This window comes from Sodiomyces alcalophilus (genome assembly GCF_042370955.1).
Source record: "Sodiomyces alcalophilus JCM 7366 unplaced genomic scaffold ACRALscaffold_2, whole genome shotgun sequence".
Taxonomy (NCBI): domain Eukaryota; kingdom Fungi; phylum Ascomycota; class Sordariomycetes; order Glomerellales; family Plectosphaerellaceae; genus Sodiomyces; species Sodiomyces alcalophilus.
The window spans coordinates 2,612,727-2,635,435 of record NW_027263533.1 but is presented as its reverse complement, the minus strand read 5'-3'; the positions used below and the strand labels follow the sequence as shown (position 1 = coordinate 2,635,435).

The 22,709-nt window shown below is 56.7% G+C and overlaps 8 protein-coding genes across 8 annotated transcripts; 3 read left to right on the top strand and 5 right to left on the bottom strand.

Annotated features, from left to right (window-relative positions):
- Positions 1-101: 101 nt before the first annotated feature.
- ACRALDRAFT_2025738 (uncharacterized protein) lies at positions 102-911 on the bottom strand (the record flags this gene model as incomplete). Its single annotated transcript, XM_071020342.1, has 1 exon — positions 102-911. The coding sequence occupies one exon, from the start codon at positions 909-911 to the stop codon at positions 102-104; it is 810 nt and encodes a 269-aa protein (XP_070877099.1).
- Positions 912-1,998: 1,087 nt separating this feature from the next.
- ACRALDRAFT_2100128 (uncharacterized protein) lies at positions 1,999-2,297 on the top strand (the record flags this gene model as incomplete). The annotated part of the gene is made up of 2 exons (XM_071022997.1): positions 1,999-2,148; positions 2,250-2,297. Coding segments are annotated over 2 exons (198 nt in total), but the record flags the coding sequence as incomplete, so codon positions are not given.
- Positions 2,298-2,704: 407 nt separating this feature from the next.
- Positions 2,705-3,784, bottom strand: ACRALDRAFT_1028360 (uncharacterized protein; the record flags this gene model as incomplete). The annotated part of the gene is made up of 3 exons (XM_071014844.1): positions 2,705-2,814; positions 2,927-3,310; positions 3,409-3,784. 3 exons carry the CDS (start codon positions 3,782-3,784, stop codon positions 2,705-2,707), a joined length of 870 nt encoding a protein of 289 aa, XP_070877097.1.
- A 718-nt stretch (positions 3,785-4,502) lies between these two features.
- Positions 4,503-5,996, bottom strand: ACRALDRAFT_2077842 (glycoside hydrolase family 72 protein; the record flags this gene model as incomplete). The annotated part of the gene is made up of 4 exons (XM_071022320.1): positions 4,503-4,727; positions 4,797-5,133; positions 5,202-5,865; positions 5,966-5,996. Coding segments are annotated over 4 exons (1,257 nt in total), but the record flags the coding sequence as incomplete, so codon positions are not given.
- A 2,496-nt stretch (positions 5,997-8,492) lies between these two features.
- Positions 8,493-11,044, bottom strand: ACRALDRAFT_2097339 (uncharacterized protein; the record flags this gene model as incomplete). Its single annotated transcript, XM_071022833.1, has 3 exons — positions 8,493-8,896; positions 9,087-10,914; positions 11,000-11,044. The coding sequence occupies 3 exons, from the start codon at positions 11,042-11,044 to the stop codon at positions 8,493-8,495; spliced, it is 2,277 nt and encodes a 758-aa protein (XP_070877095.1).
- Positions 11,045-11,739: 695 nt separating this feature from the next.
- Positions 11,740-14,087, top strand: ACRALDRAFT_1080056 (uncharacterized protein). The gene is made up of 5 exons (XM_071018976.1): positions 11,740-11,857; positions 11,994-12,256; positions 12,378-12,863; positions 12,922-13,159; positions 13,262-14,087. The coding sequence occupies exons 2-5, from the start codon at positions 12,045-12,047 to the stop codon at positions 13,805-13,807; spliced, it is 1,482 nt and encodes a 493-aa protein (XP_070877094.1). The 5' UTR covers positions 11,740-11,857; positions 11,994-12,044; the 3' UTR covers positions 13,808-14,087.
- A 2,864-nt stretch (positions 14,088-16,951) lies between these two features.
- On the top strand, positions 16,952-18,349 carry ACRALDRAFT_1061313 (uncharacterized protein; the record flags this gene model as incomplete). The annotated part of the gene is made up of 1 exon (XM_071016402.1): positions 16,952-18,349. A coding segment is annotated over one exon (1,398 nt), but the record flags the coding sequence as incomplete, so codon positions are not given.
- A 1,824-nt stretch (positions 18,350-20,173) lies between these two features.
- Positions 20,174-22,634, bottom strand: ACRALDRAFT_2025732 (uncharacterized protein; the record flags this gene model as incomplete). Its single annotated transcript, XM_071020341.1, has 4 exons — positions 20,174-21,037; positions 21,226-22,070; positions 22,166-22,484; positions 22,599-22,634. The coding sequence occupies 4 exons, from the start codon at positions 22,632-22,634 to the stop codon at positions 20,174-20,176; spliced, it is 2,064 nt and encodes a 687-aa protein (XP_070877092.1).
- Between the last annotated feature and the right edge of the window lie 75 nt (positions 22,635-22,709).

Below are 22,709 nucleotides of genomic sequence, written 5' to 3'. Positions count from 1 at the left end.
CTAATAAATCAAATAAACAAAAGAACATGAGAACGCCATGGGTATTAATTATATCATGCAACAGAAGAACGGTATCGCAAGCCGCAGATTTGTAGAATTCTTCATGAGGTCCGCGGTGCAGCTGGTGGTGGTGATTGTATCACAGGGACGGATGATGACTGGGGTGGTGGAGGAGGCGGAGGTGATGATGAAGCGGTTTCCGACAGGGGTGCATCCCTCGTGTTTGTCGAGAGAGTCGGCATCGATCCATAGTCCGGCGGTGGCACGGACGGCGCCGGCACCGGTCCTGGTGGGGCGAGGCCTGGGGATGCATGGCCACCAGGTCGGTGCGTCGGGGCAGGAGGCGTGAGCGGAGTAAACGTGGTAGAACCCGGGGCGTTCCAGCCCGGCGGCAGGCCCGTGCCCGGGTCAACATTTGTCGTCCTGCGAATCTGGTCGAGTTCGACAGCGTCGGCGGCGCCGCCGGCGGATGGGCCGCCCGGATGGTCGGCGAGACGGCTGCCGCCGGCGAGGGACTGGCCGGGATCTTTGGGTTTGGCCTCGTAGACTGGCGGCGCTTCGCCAAACTCATTGAGGCCCTCGGCGCTTCGGGAGGGCCAGCCGGACCAGCCGGTGCGACGGCCGTAGAGGGGGACGCCGGTGGGCCGTAGGGTCGGGTCGGCGTACGGCCTCTCGTAGTGGTGGTGGGCGCGATGGATATAGGGCCGGTGGTCTACGTGATCCCAGTTTGGATGGATGGAGACGCCGAGGCGGCGGCGGCGACGGCAGAAAATGATGCATGTGACGAGGACGGTGGCGATGATGAAGAGGACGAGCGGGATGGCCACCCAGATGGGTGAACCGCCGAATAGATCGCCGTCTTCGCGCGGTGGTTCCGGCGAGGCGGTTGGGTCGGGAGTGGTCGAAGACATACGGACTCGTCTTGTTTGTGTGGTCTTTCTCTTCTTTCGATGGTGTTTGGGTGAGGTTCTTGTACTCGGGAAAGGCCTTCTTTTCTTATTCACTGGGCATCTGTTCAACGTGGCAAAATAGATTGGTGGTGCATGTGCCGAGGATAGAAGTGGCCAAGACTGTCGTGACGAGTCGAGTTCTACAGTCCGCCCGTCGGCAGTGCAGCCCCTTATGTCCGGAGCCAGAAGCTTCCAACTGACCCTCGAGGCGGGTGGATGAGGTTTGTTGAATAAATATGTCGGGGGAAAGCAGCAGGTCTCGGGTAGTCGAAGATGTAGGCAAAGAGGCGGAGGAAGTGGAGGAGGAAGAGGAGGAGGAAGAGGGTGACGAATACCAAGCGAATCAAGAGAGAGAGGAATACGTAGTACGTCCTACCACGTACTCCCTCCGAAGGGTTATTAAGAATTATGAATCAGAGCGGAGAGGCCAAGAAAGAGAAGAACAAAAAGAGAACAGCCTTCTTTCTTTGGCGTTGACCTGCTGATACATCTATATTTCCCTTATCCGGGGGTACCGGCACGTGTATTTCCCATCTCTTACGGAGTACCTTATTCTTGTTATTCTTGTGCCCTTTCCCTCCGCCCTCATCAAAGAAGGAAGGCGCGAGAGTGTAGTACCTGCTGCTGTACGTATTCGTACTTCGTAGGCTGAGGACGTCATCGAGTCCGGCAAAGGGAACTTCAGACGTTTCGGTGGGCGGTGCCTTCCCCGGTGACCCCACTATCCCCACAACCAAGTACGGAAGTTCGGAACCGAAGAAGGCGGAACTAAGAGCCTTACTAAGCAGACACTTTTCAAAGCACCAATCTCTAATAGGTAGGGTAGTTCATTCTCCATTACCTAACCCATACCTCACCTCCGTACGATACCGACGACTCACCTCACCTTTGAACCCTCGCTACTCGGCTCAGGATTTTACGCGTTACCTGTTGTGTCCTGTTCACCAACTTGCTTGCACCCACACTCGACCATGGTACGCGCCATTCGAGGTCCGTCCGCGCTGCTCTTTCACCGCCGAGTGGCCATCTTCCGACTAACCGCCCCTCAGGAGTCCTGATCGAATGCGATCCGTCAATCAAGTCCATTATCGTGAACATAGACTCGGCCAATCACGACTTCATCATTGAAGACCTCGATGAACAGCGCGTTGTAGTCAAAGAGAACATGTTGGCCGAGCTGAAGCGGAAGCTCGAGGACGTATGGCGCACCCAGATGGCTTCCCATGCCCCATCCTTCTTCTTCATCGTCGGTCAACGATATGAGCGATTGCTGACTTTCTCTTATCTTTTTACTTGTAGCGACTTAAGGAGACACAGCAGCCTGTCGACGAGTCTGGCTCCGAATAGAAGACTTGCACACCCCACGTCAAACAGATACGAAAACCAAAAGCTATCCAACGTCCCTTGTCATCGAGTACTGCCTCCCGCCGCTCCCGCTTATCGCCGTTTCCGAGACGGACACTCGTCTGTATACTTTAAAGAGCCATCGCTAGGCTGGCGTTTGCGACGTCACGGCTCCCAATATCATCACAGCCCAAGTTAATCAGCATTCCAACGCACAATCTATCTAACCCGCCTCATCATCGACCGTCCCGCCGACTATAAATATCGAATCATGATAGCCCTGATTCTATGCTAGGTGGAAAAAAAGAGGTCGGGGCGACGTGCTTGTAGACGCTCGGAAGAGGGGGAAAAAAGAGGTGTTTTGCACCGTTACTCGACAATCTCGTTGGATGTGTAAGACCGCCTCTCCACTAGAGCTTCTCGAATCGCGGCTTGGTTTTTTGCAGACCAGACAGTAAAGCCGCCTTGAGGTCGTTCGACTGCACGGCGGACGAGTTCCACACGGTTGTGTATCGCAAGTCTAGCCCAACAATATTAGCACATTCTCGTGCCCTTGGTCCGAGTGCCGGTGACTAGAGGAGAAGAAACGGGGGGGAGGGGGGTTGCGGATGGAGATGGGTTCTCCTACTCACTCTCGGCGACGGAATGGTCTCTGGCGTGGTTCAACAACTCCTTGGTGCCTTGCACGGCCACAGGACTCTTGGAAGCGATAAAGGTTGCCAGTTGCAGCGCGGCTTCGACCGCGGCCGCCTTGTCCTTGTGGACTTGGCTCACGAAGCCCACGGCGAGGGCCTCGTCGCCCGAGAAATCCCGCGCCGTCAGGCACACGTCCTTGACCCAGGACATGTTGCCCACGATGCGCGGCAGGCGAGCCAGGCTGCCAATGTCGGCGGGAATCCCGATATCGACCTCCTTGACCGCCAGGCGGACATCGCGCGTGCAGATGCGCACGTCCGCACAGGCGGCAATGTCAATGGCAAGACCCAGAGACACTCCATGCATGACGCAAATGACAGCTGTTATTTCGGAATCGCCACGTTTTCTTCTCGTCAGTTTGCGGTGGCTCATGTGACCTTGCACCTCGTTACCTCAGGAAGTGACCGGACCGACGTACGCTTCTCGCATTTTTCCACCGCGCCAATGCTGTCTTGGAAATCCACAATGTGCCGTCTCAGCGCGGCGGCATGGCGGGCGGGGTCCCTGCCGCCTCCCCCGTCGGCGTTGAAGACGTCAGCCAGGAGCCCGTCCTTGGCCGAGGCGGCCTGTACGTCGAGTCCTGCGGTGAAGGCGCGGGGACCGGCGCCCGACAAGACGACGGCGCGGACGTCGGGGTCGCGGCTGAGCTGGGCGAAGAGGCGGCCGAACTCCAGCCATACGGGCGGGGAGAAGGCGTTGAGCTTTTCCGGGCGGTTGATCTCGACGTGGGCTACATATTCGGACGGGGCGGAGACGAGGAAATGCTTGAACGTGTCGTAGCCTTGGATCCCCATTGTAGGCGTGTGTTGTGTCCAATGACTGGCGCTATGTTTCGAAAGTCCGACGGTTGAAACCGAGCGACAAGATGGTAGTGAGGACTGATGCTTTGGATATTTTGGATGATTTGGCAATGTTCCTCACAGCCGTTTGACAATCGAGACGAGATGATGGCGCCGAGACGACCGAGTGTAATCCGACTCCCGAGGCATGTGATCGCCGAGAGATACACGTGTATTAAGTACGAAGTACTTGTACGTACACTATTACCCCACAATCCCCAACGCCAACGTCACGACAAGGCATTCACGGAATTGGGCAACAGAATTGGTGGTGGCCGTTGAGAAAGTCCTCTCAATTACGGTCTTTTCCTGAGAGGAATATCTGACGCTATTTGGGTCACCTTGACAACTGTTGGTAACAGAATGATACTGCCGTGGGGTAGTGGACACAGAACCATATCAACTCTACTCTACCCCTGATATCAAGGCGCATTGACTGACCGTGCTTGAAAGGCGATAATCATCTTGATATTGGTATGTTCCTGCAACGGGGCTTCCTAATGAAACAAAGGCACATGAGTCTATTCGAATCCGCATCTTTCCCCTTGCCATGCATCCTCTCTTCCGTGCATATCCAGCCGGCAGCTACCGAATGAACACCCCAAATTACCCCACTGACCCCAATCGAAACAGAACAAGGGAACCAACGGGAAAGAAAACATATTTTGGTTCGTTAGAGGAGGAGGGTTCCAACAAAGGTGGAGATGACAACCAAGCCAGTGACAAGCAGAAGGCCCTTCTCCGGGACGAGACCGCCAGCGGCATTGTCGTCGTCGTCCCCGGACTCGGGAGAGGGTGACCCACTCGTGGTGCTGTCGGTGGAAGTGCCGCTGTCACCGGCTTGCTGGGACCCGGGGCCATTCAAGCCAGGACCGTCGCCGGCGCCGTCATCCATGTACTGATGGGGGGCGGTTTAGCACTGGTAACACATGTTGTGACGGGGGAATGGAGGGGGTTAGTAACACACCTTCTCGGCCTCTTTCGGCATGACAGGAAGAACGCTGGGGTCGGCCTCCCACTGCGAGTCGCGGGTCGGGCAAGAGACAGCATGGGTGGTGGTATGGGCGTAGCCACCATCGCCGGTGGGGGCGGGCCAGCGGCTCAGGGCGCTCGCAAAGTTGTCGAATTCGGGGGACTCCTTCACGTTCTTGCCGTCGATGCTGACAATGCCATATTCGCTATCCTCGAGAGAGTACTCGTACATCATGCCTCCCGAGTAGACAGAGGTCATGTTCGGATGCATGAGCGACTCGAGCTCGCCAAACTTGCGCTCGCCATTGGTGTTGCAGCCGTACTCGGATAGGCTGGACAAAAAGAGACGACATTAGCTTGAGCCGAGCATTCAAACAAAGCAGCGGTCGAAAGGACTCACAAAATGGGGATGCCGTAATCGGAGAAGTTCCGAACCTTCTCGCCCCAGCCGGCGGTCTGAAAGTCGGTGTTGCACCAGGCGTAGTCGTTAAAGGCAAAGAAGTCGCTGCGGGCATCATCGGAGCCGCAGTTGAAGTATTGGGCGGTCTGCATGCGGTTGCTGGCGACATCGGCGGCAGAGTAGCCGACGGGGATCATGCGCAGGCCATGAGCGCGCATGTAGTTCTTGATGTCGCGGGTGGTGGCCTTGACATAAGGGGCCGTATTGGTGTTGTTGACGTCGTCGATGACCTCGTTGCCGGAAAAGAAGAGCATGGTGTTGTCGTACTTGGCAAACTTGTCCACGGTGGCAAAGACGGACTGGAGGTAGGCGGCATTGTACGAGGTCTTTGGATCCGCACGGTTGATGGAGTACTCGGGGCTGTTGACATCGGCCATGAGATAGATGCCGGCTTCGGCGAGCATGTCCATACATTCGTCGTGGTCTACATCGGGGTCGTTCTCGAGAGAGTAGACTCGGATGGCGTTGACGCCGAGGCGTTCGAAGCGCTCGATATCGCGGGCGCAAATTTCCGGATCGGCAAGGGGGTCCGTGTTTTTGGCGGAGCCGCCAGGCTGGTAGTCGATACCACGGACATAGAAGCGTTCGCCGTCCTTCCAAAAGGCTGGGAATGGTAGGTTAGCATGTTAGCACAGGAGGGGCCACGGATCGAAAAGAAGTCGGATGATCCTTGGGCTGGGCTGGAGTCAGGAGTCATGTCGTACCATTGCCAGAGACAGAGATGGCGGGAAGAGAGCGTGTCCTGTTGGGTCTATCGCGCTTGGTGCGAGACACCTTCTCGGTGGCAGCAGAGACGAGACCCAAGCCGGCGAGAGCCGTGAGGAGAGTAGATGACCGCATGATGTCTAATTTTATGTTCTCCGTAAAGAAAAGGGAGGAGAATGATATGCAGAAAGGCTAGAGCTTCGTCGATGGGCGAAGAGAGACGCAGAAGAAACTGGCCTGAAGAAATCGAAGACTCGGTATGGAGATTACTGACGGGGTGTAGCGAGAGGTGGCCGAGTCAGTTTTGCGCGTTTAAGACGAAAAAAACGAGGGAATAAATCGGCGGGAGCGAGTGGGGAGAGGGGCCAGTCTCCTATTATCCGCAAGTTGGTCAAGCACGAGAGTCCAACTGACCAAACTAACAAGAGCGAGCGAGTTGGTGAGAGTAGACGGGAGGAAAGGAGAACAGCGGAGGGAGAGGGAGAAGGAGGAAAGGGAGGATGTAGAAGCTAGAAAAAGGGAGAGACGGGGGCACACACGCAACGTGGGCCCAGGTGTGTCCAACAGGGAAGGAATGATCTACATTAAGGTTCAAAGGCCGATTCACAACTGGGGCTAGCCTCCGTCACAGCCACAGGACTAGGAACTAGGGAACGGTCTCTACCCGGTACCTATTCGTACGCTGTATGTTCACTACGAGATGGGTACATATACGACAGGAGGAACACGCAACTGTTTGGCCTCTGGTGTTTCGGGATGTCTGTTTGTCCCGTTACATGGAAGTGGAACAACAAGTCACCACTTACAGCTTCTGCGATTCCTTTTCGATCAGCCTTCTCAACAATTATGCGTTATGACTGGCTCCGTTGGAAGAACCCAAACCTGCTTCAGGAGCCCATTGCCGGACGTTGTTTCCATGCATTGTGGGAACCAACCAAAGCCGCTTCATTCAGCCTGGGACATCGAGTCATGACGCTCTTCATCAGGTACCCGACCCATTCCAGCCGATAGTTCAGACCATGGAAAATTGGTACCTGGCCAACTGCAATGTACATAGGACATGACTCCGGTGAATTGTCCTGCTCCTAAAAACACATTGAAGAGACCTGACCTGACGTCTCTCGTATCTTGGCCCCACGCACATCCCTTCGTTGTCAGTTACGAGATGCTCCAACTATGACGTAACCGTTTCCCAGGACGCGTAACACGAGTTTTCCACCAGTCTTGTCCATTGATCGACCTCTTCTCCGACCTCGGAACTTCCCAGGTAATCCATGAATAATCAATGTCTATATTTATCTCTTCCTTTGTACTTTATTTTTTATTTTAGACAAAAAAGAGAGAAATGAATCAGAATGCAAATGTCAGATCGAATGTTAGTAGGTACCACTACTTCGTATGTCAGTCGCTATTCGTACGCTCGGCAGCCCATCCTTGTTCTCTCCCGCCTTTCTCCCACCTCTTGGCGATCTTCATCGGTCGGTAACCGGAAATGAAATCTCGATCGTCAGGGGCCCCCCTGCCCTGAAGCGCTAACACGCCGCTTTGCGGCACGTGACTTCGTGTTTGCGACAGACACAGCGATCAACCGTATCAATTTCTACCCCTTACCTGGATTCAAACGGCATTCAACGCTGATCGACATGGAAGGCGCTTCTTGGTGCACAAGTGTCTTCCCATTGGCCTGCATCTCATGCTCTTGTTTCACGTCCAACTTGATCAGCTATCTACCCAAGTACTTGTACACTCCTATCGCAATGATGATACCCGCAAGTAACCACGTCTAGCTATCAATGCACAATGCACCGCCAGGCCAAGGTGAAAACAGAGTGTGTCTCGCAGAAAAGGAACAAAACATCCGTGATCATAATCCGCCCGCCATGTTGACTTTAGGTCGCAATACAGACCCTCAACTGACACCGCCCCGCAGTCAACCAGCCCTCTCCTCCCACACGCGGGTCGTTCGACTTCCACCTCTTCGAACGTGAATGCCGGATACGCAGAGATATAATGACCCTGAAAGAATGTTACACGTTACACCGCCAACTCCCAACCTCACCCGAGGCTACGTCTTCCGGCCTCCAGCCCCGCGTACGTAGTAGACGGCCCATGGGACCACCGGGCCTGGTACCCGCCTACCCCCTGCCTCGCCTTGCGCCGCTCTCGCAGGCTGGAATTCCTCTGGACTAGCCGAACGCTCGTGACCTTGGGCCTCTCGCCGCGCCTGGGCTCGGGCTCAGACCCGGTTCTCGTATGGACTCTCGTCGTCGCATCGATCCGGCCGGTCTCGGACTGCCGCGGTGTGCGCCCAAGCCCGCGCCTGGCTGGGTCTGTAGCCGGAGCGGAACCTGAGGACCCAGAACTGCTCGGTTTCGTCTTGGCTCTCGTCCTGACTTCGGTCCTGGCTTCGGTCCTCGGTTCGTCCTGCCTATGCCGCGCCGTCGGCTTCTGGTCCCCACCACTGTCCCTCCAAGTCGTCGCCTGCCTCGTTGTCATGCTTCGCTGTTCCTCTGTCGTGTAGGTCTTCTAGACAACCTGGACGTAGCTCGCCGGCACGCTTCCTGTCTGCCCGCCCTTCTCTACCTCGACCCATCCGTCGCCAGGATCCTCCTTGACGAGCACGAACCGCTCGCCCTCCTCCATGCTGTGTTCCAGGTCGCTCTGGGCTGTGTACGGGTAAAGCGCCTCAACATACTTGAGTTTCTTGGCTCCGCGCTTCGGTGCCACCGCCGGGCCCTTCTTTTTCGCTGCCCCGGCCGTTCCGATGGACGATCCCGAATTGCTATACGTGGACCCCGGTCGCACTGAACCCCCGGTGTGTTGCGCCGTGATGGCGGCCGGCGAAGGAGTCGGTGCTTCCCATTCGACGTACGCCGCCGGCACGAGGCCCTCTTTGTATCCTGCCCGAACTTTGACCCAGCCAGAACCGTCTACGTGGTACATCAGAGTTAGCTCAGTCAAGGTACGTACCGGAAGGGTTGATGAAACAGGATCAAGAGAAGAGAATGAAAAATGACAAAATGAAAAACAAAATGGGAAAAAAAGGAAAGGGAGAGGGGAAGGGAAGGGAAAAGACAACAAATGATCAAACAAAAGCGAAAGGCAAGTTGGGTCTCCTACCATCTGGCTCGAGTTGAACGACATCGCGTCCATCCGGAACGCTAAGTTCCCCATCGCTCGTGGCCTCGAAAGCGTACAGCATCTTGCCCTTTAGCTTCTCGGCCTGAGATGAGCCGTTGGGCACACTGCCCGGAAGCTCGCTTATGTAGGCCGCTGGCGGCGGTGCCATGATCCTGTTTCTGCGGGGCGCAGGTGCGCTCGTCGTCGCGGTTGCCGCTGGCGTGGACCCTGGCGCCTCTGCGATTGGCGGGCTCGTCGGCTCGGGAACCGACAACGACGACGGGGCTTCCTCGGCCGGCGTCCTGGGGCCGGATACCGAGCCCGACACGGACCGGCGCGCACTATGCGCATAGCCGGAACTCGGCGAGTTCATCGTGTTGGACCGACTCAGGTCGGGGAGCTCGGCCGTCTCCCGCGGCGGGCCGGGGTTCACCTTGAGGAGGGCGTTGGCCGCCTCCTGGCGCTCCGCCTTGAGTTTCTTGCGCTCCTCCTTGGACTGCTCCCCGGGGCAGTCGGCCGGCACCTTCATCTCGCACTTGCTGTGGCACGTGTAGCCGCAGTCGCGGCAGTCGAAGCCCTTGGCCGACAGGCCCCATATCCTCTCGCCGCACAGGTCGCAGTTGGTGGGGATCTTGAAGGTCTGCGACTTGAAGTTGTGGTTCTTGGCGCCCAGCGTCACGTCGCCGACGACCGAGGTGATGGTCGACGTCTCGACCTCGGCCGTCACGCGCTTCTTGTCGACGGCGTGCAGCTCCTCCTGGAGGGCGAACAGCTGCGTGACCACGGCCACCTCGTCCTTCTTCTCCACGCCCGCACGGACCTGCTGCTTGACGCGCCGGACCCCCTCGACCTCCCTCCTCCTCTTATCGACCTCGCGGCGGAGGTCGCCGAGCTGGGCCTTGGACTTGCTGAGCACGTTGCGCAAAAAGATGGTGGCCACGTCGTCCACCACCATGCGGTCGTCGTCGTGCCACACGGGGCTGGGCTCGAAGGCCTTGTCGGCGGGCTCCTGCCAGTCGGTGATGTTGTGCTGCATGTACATCATCGAGTCCATGTGGGGCAGGTTGCGCGCAATCTCGTGGACGAGGCCCTCCATCATGGCGTGGCTCTGCTGCATGACGGCCGACTCGAGCTGGGCGGCCGCCGTCCAGAGCTCGTTCAGCTTGAGGGTGCGGAACTCGGCGAGGTCCTGCAGGCTGTCCATGACCTCGGGGACGTACTCGTGGTAGTATTGCTCCTTTTGCTTGTTGGTGACGTTGATGGCGATGAGGTAGGTGTTCTTGACGTTGTTCATGTCGTAGATCTGCTGCTGGTAGGCGCTCTGGGCCTTGGCCTTGTCGTAGTGGGACTCGGTCTTCTTGCGCCTGTGCTCGACGTCCTGGCAGACGGCGTCGTATTTCGCCTTGACCTTGCGCAGGTCGGCGTACTGGGCATCGCGCTCGCGCTCGAGCTTGTCGGCGTAGTCGACGTGGCGCTTGCGGAGCTCCTCGAAGCGGGCACCGAGGGACCGGAGGGGTTCGGCGACCTGGGAGACGAGGTTGTTGGCGTAGCGGTCGTGCTGCTCCGACCGGGACTCGAGGGTGGTCAGCTGTACGGTCCAGGTGGTCAGGGAGGCGCTCTCGAGCGAGCCGGGGGTCATGGCCGGGGTGTCGCCGACGCTGAGAGTGGCCGTCTTTTTGTTCTTCTTCTCAAAGTATTTCTTGGCGAGGGCGTTGAGCTTGGCGGCGTATTCCTTCTCGATGGCGCTTCGCTCGCGGTAGAACTGTTGGATGTCATCGAGCCAGGCGATGCCGTGACCGACCCAGGCGCTTGCCGGTTTGAAGCCATCCTAAGGGATTGGAGTGTCAGGTTATCAAGACATCTTCCCCGTCCTGCGTGTTTGGGCCAGCTTATTATCGTCAGGTTTCGCGTACCTTGAGTTCAGCGCCGAAAGTGGGCAGAGCGTCCACTTCTGCCATGGTCGCACGAGAGCACGTTGGTTTTATCTCGGCATCCAGTCGATTGGCGTGCTGGGGTTTCGAGCAAGGGTGGTCGATTTGTGTGTGGTGACAAGTTGACTTCGGCGAGATGAAAGAAGAATATGCGTTCGCAACGATCTAATCGAGAAAGAAATAGTAGCGATAAGGGTGGTGAAGTATGTGTTGAAAGACATGGACACGTACGCAGAGAGTTGGTAGGGTTGCGGATAATACTGGAAGTAGCAATTGCCAACGGGGTGGCTTCTAATAATAATACTAAAATAATAATAATAATAAATAATCTCCTTTTTCTTACTGTCCGTCGCAACGAGGAGAGGAGGGTGGTCACCCCGCAGCAAGCACGCAGAACGGCCCGAAGTACCTATGGAGGTAGGGTACTTCACACGAGCATTGACAGGAAGTACCTGCAGGTTTTAGAGACGCGTAATAGATTGCCTTTCCTTTGCTTTGCAAGGTCGCATGAACCCATCAATACAACAACATTGGTTAAAAGGTACGCCGCAGGTACGGCTCGCCCAGGTGACTTAGGTAATCGACGCTCTTTCCCATTTCTGCCCCGCCATCTCAGGAGGTTACCCCACTATTTTTCTCAAGTTGCCGCCTGCCTTTTGGGGTGGAAACACTAATTAAGTGCTGGGCTGGAGTAGCAATACCTAAGCTCTACGAATACTCCCTCGAATCTTCTCCATCAAAAAATCTCAACTCGGCTGCTGTCGACAGCGATCAAGTCGACTCTCTTTCGCATTACCACAGACCATCAAAGTACGGTCAATTTTATAGCTTTCCCGCCAAGTATGCTGATCTCCCAACCTCCCCTTTGACGCTATTCCGAGCAATCGCTAGTTGCACTACGGCGTGGCCTTGTGACGCGCCCCTTCGTCGAATCTAGAACAACTGTAATCCTGACTGCATGACCCTTGGGGACCAGCTAGCTACCACCACCACCTCTTGACGCATCGAGCCATCCGAGGTATCGAACATGTCCGACCTTGCGAGCCGCGTCAGCGCCCCCCCCGAGGGCACCGAGAACACCAGCAGTGTAGCGGAGGCCCAAGTCGATGGCAATGTCCCGGACCTGGGAGGCTCTGGGCTTGTCGACAACAGCTATGACGTCGAAGTGAAACTTGGCGACCTCCAGCAGAACCCCGACAGCATCCTGTACTCGGCCAAGTCCTTTGCGGATATGAACCTGTGCGTTGCCTTGTGTTCCTCTGCGCTGCCTACTATTGGAGCTTTTGCTTTTTTTCACTCTTCTCTATGTTATTCATTCCGTTCTCTCCTCTGGTTACTCTGCTGACGCTGGCTTCAACAGCCCCGAACCCATCTACAAGGGCCTTCTCAGCGTAAACTACCACAAGCCCTCCAAGATCCAGGAGAAAGCCCTCCCGCTCATGCTCGCGAACCCTCCCCGTCACATGATCGCCCAGTCGCAGTCGGGAACCGGAAAGACGGCCGCCTTTGTCGTCACCATCCTCGCGCGCATCGACCTTAGCCAGAGCCACCAGCCGCAGGCCCTTGTCCTCGCCCCGAGTCGTGAGCTCGCCCGCCAGATCGAAGGCGTCATCAATAAGATCGGAAAGTTCTGCGAGGGCCTCACCGTCGCGGCGGCGCTCCCCGGCGCCCTCGAGCGCGGTGCGCCTGTCCGGGCCAACGTGATTGTGGGAACCCCCGGCACCGTCATGGATATCACCCGTCGACGACAGCTCGACGTCTCGCAGCTCCGTGTTCTCGTTATTGACGAAGCCGACAATATGCTTGACCAACAGGGCCTCGGTGATCAGTGTGTCAGAGTCAAGAAGTAGGTCACCACGAGCCGATGGGTATGTTTCAGTGTGCTGACCATGCTTTTCCCTTAGCTCTTTACCGCGATCCATCCAGATCCTGCTCTTCTCGGCCACTTTCCCGGACAAAGTTATGGGGTTTGCCGAGAAGTTTGCCCCGGGTGCTGATCAGATTCGACTGAAGCAGACTGAGCTCACCGTAGCCGGCATTTCCCAGATGTACATCGATTGCGACAGTGAAACGGAAAAGTACGAAACCCTCGTCAAGCTTTACGGCCTTATGACCATTGGATCGTCCGTCATTTTTGTCAAGGTGCGTGCTTTCCCTGGCTAGTCGGATTTTGATTATGCGACGGACAAGGGAAAAAAAAAAAAAAAAAAAAAAAAAAAACTGACGAGAAACGCGTTCGATTAGACTCGAGAAAGTGCGAATGAAATTCAGAAACGCATGGAAGCCGACGGCCACCGGGTTGCGGCCCTTCACGGTGCCTTTGACGGCCTCGAGCGAGACCGTCTGCTGGAAGACTTCCGGTCTGGGCGGTCCAAGGTCCTCCTCACGACCAACGTGCTGGCGCGCGGTATCGACGTCTCCAGTGTCTCGATGGTCATCAATTACGATATTCCCATGAAGGGCCGCGGCGACACGGATCCCGATCCCGAAACATACCTCCACCGTATCGGCCGGACTGGTCGTTTCGGTCGCATCGGCGTGAGCATCAGCTTCGTCTCCGACAAGAAGAGCTACAATGCCCTATCGGCCATCGCCGAGCAATACCAGATCGACCTGGTGCAACTAGACACGAGCGACTGGGATTCGGCAGAAGAGGCGGTGCAGAAGGTTATCAAGTCCAACCGGGCGAAGGCGACGTTTGCCCCGAGTGCGACGGATGCGGATGCGGCTGCGACAACCGGGAACGGCGCCGCGCCCGCAGCTGCGGCCCCTTCATCTACCGCCAACTAGTACATGCGGTTGTGAGGAGCTGTCCAGCTGTGGCGATGGACGAACGTCGAGTGGGAGGGAGGGGCTTAATCATGTTGCGTCTAAGGAATGGCTAGATTCGACTGATTCGGGGTTTACTGAGATGGGATGAGAGTGACATGCCACGGAAGGGAGTGTGGGAAGACATTCACAAGATACCAACTTGTTGGCAAGCCAATTTGAGGTGATTTTTTCATTCATGTCCCGCGCGTGCTGCGCTGTGCCATTCCGTTGTTCCATTCTTCGACAACCGTGAACCGGGATTGTTGGTCTGCGCATTCTTAAGCAGATCCTAATGTTTCGATGGGATGTGTATACACGTTGAACTTTAGCCACTGCAGAAACTAAACATTTCAGTAAACTTATTATTATACGTGCTGAGCATCTCATCCGCAGGGTGTCAATCAGTAATAAGGGTGACGGCTCAACCGCCGACTGCTCGGCTAACGAGGTCACATGATTGGACAATCCTAGGCGATCGGCAGCACGTGATCCAGCTGACCAGAGGACCAATCAGAGCGAGAGATTGCTGACGGGACGCCACGCTTTGGTTCGCGCTTAAGCGGCGTCTAAATTGGGGCACATGGACAAACGACATCCAACCCTTTTCCTTTTTCCCGCCCACTTCATCATCCAGATGCATGCACGGAAAGCGGCTCGAGTCGAGAATGGAGAATGGAGACAATCCATCCGACAGGCCGCCCAATAGAATCCCGTCGTGGTTCTTCAGATGGTGTAGGAGTTGACCCTGCAAATGGACGAACGAGCTGCTTGGATGGTCCCCAGAATGCATCCCATCCCAGATCTGGACGGGAATCCAGCGGGTCAGTCACCACCACGGGACGTTCTCAGCCAACCGGCACCCGCTTGGAGAGTTTCGTCCCCATTCTGTCGTCGAGCCGCCACGGGAAGAAAAGGGAGTCTGCTGGAACCAGTTCCGTTCGCTCTACCGCGTTGTTTGACGGCCCCCCAATGCTGTAGCGAGCTGCACACAAGTTGGAATGTCTTGGGAGTCGGTGGGTTTGTTGGCCTGCTGGCGGCATGGCGGCCCATGGGATTGGCAGGATGATTCGCAAGGTCGGCCCCGGGCGGCTTCTTCGATGGGCCTGCAGCGTTGCGCGTTGCTGCGTTTCCAATGCTTCCGACTCGATTCTTCTTCTTCATGACCTGCTCAGCTCCCTTTGGCATGGTCTTGTCCTTTACCTTCTTTTTCCTGCTCTTCTCTTCTCGGAGTGACGCGGTATCTGCGGCGCTTGATTCTTTATCCTTCTTCTTTTCCGTTTCTATTTTCTGCCTTCCATCTTCACCTCATCTGTACGTTTATCTGTTCATAATCAAGGCCGACTTCTTACTTCATGACGACCGTCCTCCTCTGCATGTTCCCATCCCGGACCTGAGATGCTGGCCGTCTCAAAATAATCTCGCTCGTGTCCCCCTTGATTTGGCTAGGCTTTCCATTCTTCATCCATTTATTCTCACCTCGTCCTTGAGTGGCCACCGGGCCAGACCGAGAGGCGCAAAGTATCAAGGAATCAACTACGGAAAGAGTCTTCTGCACCGGGTTGAAGACTTGCGTTCCGTCCCGATCTAACGTATGAAGGATGGGACGTTTATCCAGGTGAGAGGGACCCTTGACTGAGCTCAGTTGAACATCCAAACTTAAGCCTCCAAGTGTGCTGACCGTGCTAGATGCCCTTACATAGAATGGCGGTCAGGCCGCCGCTTGCCATTCCCATCCTACTCTGGGCTCTCGTCTTCTCCCACGTCGCCCACTTCAACGGCGTCTCGGCTTCATTCGTACTCGCCACCGAGGTTACTCGCCTCGTTCCCCAGTGCGCCAGACAATGCTTCGCCTCCTTCATCGCCACAAACTTTGTCGGCAACTCTTGTGGCCCTACGGCGTCACTTGACTGCCTGTGCGGCGAGAGGGGCACTGGAGGGTTCACTATAGGGGAAGGGGCGCTGCAGTGCATCGAGGCGGCGAAACTCGTCGGGTTTTGTGACCCGGATGAACAAGATGGTTCGTGGTCTAGGAGACAGACAGGGTCCGTGATCGGGAACCACGGCTGACATGATCCATCACGTACAGGTAGCGTCGTTCAAAATGCGTATTCCATGTGCGATAATCGCCCCGGTGCCGCTCGCCCGACTCACACGGACCTGAAGGCGACATTTGTGGTGGGCACAGGAACACAAGGGAACGTCGTCCTGGTACCCCCTACCGACGTCCCTTCATCGGCGGTCGGACTGCCGTCTTCGTCGCCGACGACGACGACGCTCATCACGGCCACGAGATCGCTGGAACGACCCTCGAGTCGTCTCGAAACCCCTACATCGACGTGGAGTCTTCCGAGTTCATCTAGTACGACTGCGGTCCTGCTCCCACCGACCCCTGGGCCCGAGGATGATGATGAATCGGAAGAAGCGTCGGAGCCTTTTGGGACGGCGCAGATCGTCGGCGTCTCCGTCGGTGTTGCTGCGGGGGTCGCGATCATTCTAATCATCTTCTTCGTCGCTAGGAGGAAGCGTAAGGAGCATTTAGAAGGGTCTGGAAGTTTGGATACATCGCCTCCGAGCGACGAGACGGACGACTTTTGGGAGGTAATCCCCAAGTCCAAGGAAGGCTTTCTGGGCGACATCTTCCACATTAGTCCTCCCATCATTCAAGGCGGACGGAGCCGGACCCCTCCGCAGCCCGTTGCTGCTCATAACCGCCAAAGCTTGCGTCCTGAAGTTGTTGGGCCAGTGTACTCGCCCCATCCAAGCCACTCGGAACCGAGTCCCGTCGCAATCACCCCCCCTATCGAGAGGAGGCAATCCAAACTCCTCCCCCCCAAACCGACGGGGTCGTCACCGAGGCCGGTTCTGACCCTGACGATCCCCAAGATCGACCTCAGCCCTGCGCCTCCGATAGCGCGCCCCGCAGCGGTGCGTCGGACGCGCACGAACGCGGCACGGGACAGCACCATGACGGAGTTTGAGGAGGACGGCACCACGCAACCGTCGGTCTCCACCCGGGTGGCATCCAATGTCTGGTGGCCACCGACCTCGGATCCCGTATCTGCCTCGACTTATTACATCGCCGACAAGAATGGGAACTGGATCCTCGGCCGTCGCGCCTCCAAGCCCCAGCAGGGCGAGCCGGCCGAGTTGAAGGCACCTACACCCCTGTCCGAGAAGACGCAAGCGAGCATGCAGGAAAAAGAAGCGCGGGAAAAGACACAGGCGGCGGTTTCGGAGCCCGTGCAGCCTGTCCAGGGTCTTGTCCTGCCCCCTGCGGCGCAGACAATGCCCGTCCAAAATGTGCTGCCGAAAAGGGGCTCCGGCATCAGCCGCCACCCTGCACACGGCGACGAACGAACGGCCCATCATGATGCGGCGCCGGCATCGCGCAACGTTCCGGCCATGAGCTTCTCACACCCCGAGCCGCCTCGCTGTCGGGAAGGCAACAGCAACCACGGCCACCGTAAGCACCGTACCAAGACGCTTAGTCGGGAATGGGCGGATATGACTCCAATGCGGGCCTCGCGACACTCTCGCCAGTCTGCGACGACCGTGGCGAGCTCCGCCGTGTCTTGTGGGGACGAGGAGGGCGAGGGCGAGAGGAAAAAGTTTCCGTTTTCTCCCGACTTCTATCTTTCGCCAGTGGTTGAATCACCAGCCACGGCCGCCGGTGGTGGCCGTCGGGTTCCCGTAGCATCCCATCCCGGGAATGCCGGGCGTCTTCATAGAGCCAGCCTACAAGGCAACCCAGTTCCCGTCGTGCAGCCAGCCATATCATACGGACCGCCGAGGAACCCACACGCGATGGCCGCGCCGAGAGCAGCACAGGCCCACTCGAACCTCGCCCGCTTCCCGCAGCAGGGACAGCCACCCCCTCGACGGCCTGACCCGGCACAATTCAAAACGGGGTCCCCTACGATGCGCGTGGTGGCGCCCTCGCGGTCTCCATCCATCTCGCCCTATCCGGAACCCCTTCAGCCCGGACGGGCCCGGTCCCAGCAGGGAGATATCTGGAAATTGCCGTCGCAGCAACAACGGCAGCAGCAGTGGCAGCAGCAGCAGGCGCAGCAGCAGGCGCAGCAGCAGGCGCAGCAGCAACAACGACAGCAGCAGTGGCAATGGCACCAGCAACAACAGCAGCAACAACAGCAGCAACGCGTCGCCCCACAGGCATTCCACTGGCGCGTATCACCGCCGGGATCTGGTCTGCAACCCGGCCACTCGGCGCAGTCGTCGACCGTGTCCTCGTCCTCCGGCTCGTCGTCGAGTTCGCTGGCCGCGAAACGAGTTGGGAGCGAACGGGCCGCCGCGCTGGCGCTGCACCATCCCGCACCGGGCATCAACAACGGGCAGTGGCGACGGGAAGGCACCCGACCGGGCTTCGGGCCTGGGCAGCATGACGGCTCGGCGGCTCAGAATCTGCAGGGGAACCGGGGGTCCGGATGGCAGCCGAAACTTACACCGAGGCGTCATGGAGAGGAACTGTTCCTGGATGTCCAAGGGTTCAGGGACTCGCAGTGATTTCTGTTGCAGTTCTATTCATTTTCCTGTCTTCTTTACCTGTATGGTTTCTGTTCGCACATACGCACACACACACACACACAGTCTCTCCCTCTCTCCCCCTCTCTCTGTCTCATACACATATCTACTTCCCTGTACTGCCCTCGTCGTCCCAAGGGACATGCACTTACGATCTATACACTGCTCATTTTTACGACACGAGTGAGGTGGCTGTCTTTTTCCTATATTTTCCTCATGGGAAGGCGTTGAATACTGGGGAAGAGGAGTATCTTTGAATATTGCTGGAAAAATATAAAGGGGGAGGAGGGCAAAGCATGGCATGTTGGATGGAGTTCTCTACTTGCTATTGCTATCCCGAGGAGCACTATGCAATGGGTAGAATACTATACAGATCCCTTCGCCTTGTCACCTCTGCTTCACGACAAAGGACAGGTTCATCAGCTCGCCTCGACCTGTTGCTTCTTCTCTGCCACGTCCTTGGCCACAGTGTTATGTGTATCCTGCAGGATTCGTAACCCAATCACACCGGTGTGGCATCGAAACCTACAAGCTACGACAAGGGAAGGATCAGTAAACGCGAAACCGGGCTTCCTGCAAGGTGAGAGCAAGAAGACGCCGCCATCTCGTTTGTCGGACATTGTGAATGCATCGTCTGCTGGTGGAGGGGCGGACGCTACCTAGGTACGTTTGTGTACTTTGCACAAAATGTACACTGTATCATTGGCACTGTACTGGACTGTACGTACTGTGGGGACGGGCAGGGGACAGGGTTTGGAACAGAGATCTGAGACACGTGCCAAGATGTCAGGAGGAGGCACGGATGCACAGAGACGGTAGTACTTCTGTAGGTACCTACAGTATGTACACCTACAACGTACACTACTACCACCCACACCATCACCACCACCATCTGCATTACACGTACTGCTTCTTCCGTCCCTTCGTTCCTTTTCATAATGGCTAGGAGTCACAGCGCGAATTCACCTAATGACCTTGGCTGAGTGTCGTGCTTTACTCATCGTCATGATCCGTGTTGCTTCGGTATTCTGGCCCGCCAGCCCACGACCAACGAGCTTCCTACACGGGCATGGCAATGGTTGAGGCTCATGGTCCTGTCTTTTCAGACTTCACGGGAGAAAGGACAGTATTCAGAATCAAGAGGAATGAGTTTAAACATGTTTCTTGTTTCGTTTCCTCGGTACGCAGGATCCCGGCCATCACTTGACACCGGCCCGTCGTCTGAGCTTTTTCCCTGTCTCTCGGCTTGTCTTTCGGGCGTTTCTCTCCCGCGTCATTGCTTCCTATTTCTGCACCATCGCTGACGTAGTCCTCTTGATGGTACACTTCGACTTGTTCCCGGGCCTCGGGAGGCCGAAACATATGAAACACTCGGAGCATGGGCTCCCTGTTGCTCATGCATGGTTTTCTGGTCCAGGAACCGGGGAAATGGAAAAGAAAAAGAAAAGAAACCCAAGATGGTTGCATCGTTCAACTAGAAACAAGGAATTGAAACGAATAACGCCGAAAATAATGACCCATTGTGAAAGAGTAAAAGAAAAAAAGAAGAAAAGGCACAACACCATGCCCAATGAAATATGAAGATATATGCCTATGAAGGAGAGACGTGAAGAGGTATCAAAATGGCTCGTCGCACTAACCAGCACTGATAGGGACTGTTGGACGTTGCCCGTTATGCATTATGTCGTCAAGACGTTTCGTAATAGTAAGAAAAATAAAGTAAGAAAGGAGAAAGAAAAGGGGAAAATAAAATGGCGGCAAGGCATCGCTCAAGGCGTAGCGATGACGCGCTCTCAACCTCTGCTCTCACGGCCTAAAGACGGCGCTCGTCAGAAAGACAGGCTCGGCCGTGGGAGAATCCCGGCCCCCCCTAGGCGGCGACGGGTGGCCGACCGAAGTCGACGGGGTCGGCGGGGAGAGGAATGAAATCTCCTCCTCCTGTATGTCCACACTGTCTCGGAGCGTCCCGTGGCTTCGTGCGCGACAGACCTTCTTCTTCTGCTCGTCGACGGCCGCGGCCTCCGCCTCCCTCGTCTCCTGTTGAGACGCGGCGACGCCCATCTTGCTAATCTCGTCCTCGACATCGGCCAGCAACGCGTACACGTCGCTGTCGGCGTATATCCGGATGCTTTCCGTGTCAGTGAGCCGTCGCGCCGCCTCGGCCTCCTCCACGAGGGGCTGTTCGAAGATGGTGCTCGGGACGTGGGCGGTGGCGGCGGCGCGTTGTGGCGAGGGAGAGCTGCTATTGTTGCGAGAGGATGCGCACGACGTCTTGGTCGGGCTCCGCGGCGGCGTCGAGATGTTCCCCAAGCCGGCCATCGCCATTGCCGGGGCGCGCAGTCCCATCGCTTGCTGCAGGGACTCGCTGGCCGCCGCCGCCGTGTCGGGTGTCGCGAGAGTCACCGCCGCAGCCACGTGCTCCAGGAGCTTCTGGCGGACCAGCGAGCGCCGATGCTCCGCCTGTTCCAGCTTGTTCATCCAGTCGTCGATGGACGCGTCCAAGTCGGCCAGCGATTCCTCCTGCCTCAACATGGCGTCGGTACTGAACTTGGCCACGCGGGGCGAGCGGAGATACTGGCAGATGCGCGAATGCAGGTTACGGCGCCCAGCCCGCAACGAGCTGTAGGTGCGGCGGAGATATTCGGTCCGGTCGTCGAGTTGTCGCAGTTCCTGTCAGCCGGGGTTAGCACGACAATGATCTAGTCAGATGGCATCATCTTCTTTTTTCTTTTTCTTTTTCTTTTTCTTTTTCTTTTTCTTTTTCTTTTTCTTTTTCTTTTTCTTTTTCTTTTTCTTTTTCTTTTTCTTTTTCTTTTTCTTTTTCTTTTTCTTTCCCATTCCCACCTGGAGTAACATACCCGTGACAATGCTTCGACATCCTCCGCCCTCAGAATCTCAAACCTCGAAGCCTGGCTGTAGGCCTGCTTTTGTAAAGCTTCGAGCTCCGAACTCGCCATCCTGTTCGCCGCGTCGCTGGCCCTGTACCCCGTAGGAATGGCCTTGTGCACCTTTCGGTCAATACTCTTGGTTCGTTTCATCTCCTCGGCCCCGCCAAGCGATCCATTCCGATGCGCATTCGATCTCTTTCTTGGCCGTCCCCTCTCCATGATGCTGCCCGACTCGGATCGACCTCTCCTGTGTCCTGGGGGAGGCTTGTTGGATTCGGCATCGGTCTTCGCTGTATCGTCTGCGGCCGCTGTTCCGGTACGAATCGCGCACGTGCCGGTTTCCCAAGATAACGGTACCTTGGAAGATGTCACGACGGGAGCCGAAACGGGCGTGGTTATACTGGCGGTCGGGGGAATGGTCGCTGAGGGTATCGTGGTGCCCGTCGTGGCGGCAGACATTGGCGTTGTTAAAGCGGTGGAGTTCGACATGGGAGTATAGGGACTTCGCCAATCGTCTACGCGCGCTGATCGTTGGCAAGTTGATTCGTTGGTTGTGCTGCCGGATCTGAGACGGTTGAGCGACTGCTGACGAGCAAGGCAGGGGATGGCGCTGTGCTGTGAAGAAGAGGTCGTGGTTGTGGCTGTAGATGATGACGGGATGATGAGAGGAGCGAGGCTCTTGGGTGACATCAGCTGCTTGGGGATTTTTGTTACAGCCGTCTGACCGTTCGCGTTAATCGGATAAGGCGGACTCGAGCTATTGCTTGGGGCGCTGATGGAGCGCTCGTGAATTGGGGGGCGACCGGGAATCGTGGCTATAGAACCTGGTAAGTCTTTTTACCGTTCTTCCCGGGACTTGAGCCCGAGGCGGAACTGGGAATACCAGGGGGAAAGGGGCACATATGCTTACGAGAATCCATGGCGACTTCCTGAACGGTGGTCATGGGCCCTAGTTCGGGCACGCTGACCTTGCGGCGGCGGACGAGATTGTGCTCCTTGATGCGGATTCGCAGGCCATTGCTCGGTGAAGACCGTCCTTGATCAGGTTTGTCGGCATTCTGCGTCTGGCCGAGTGCGTATGCCTTGGCCTGCTCGGGATCGAGACCTTTCGGCGGGGCAGATGGCGTCTGCCTATCTCTGGGAAAAAGTTGGTATTTCCGGGCGTCCGGTTGCTGCATCCTCCAGACGAAGGGCTTGGACTCGCAAGCCGACGCAGCGGGAGGAGAAACCTGTACAAAAAAGAAGAGCAGTTTGGTGAGCAGTCTGTGACGGTCGAGCGCAGAAAGAAAGTGCAGAGGTGGTGTAGTAAAAGGGAGCACTCGTCACTGGTTTTGTGTGCATACCGAATCTACGGAGGGAGCTGGAGATGGTGGCTTCATTATAACACAGCTGGAGCTCGATGTGTCGAGGTCTGACTCGACCATGCAGCTGATAATATGCGCCATTCGGTCGTG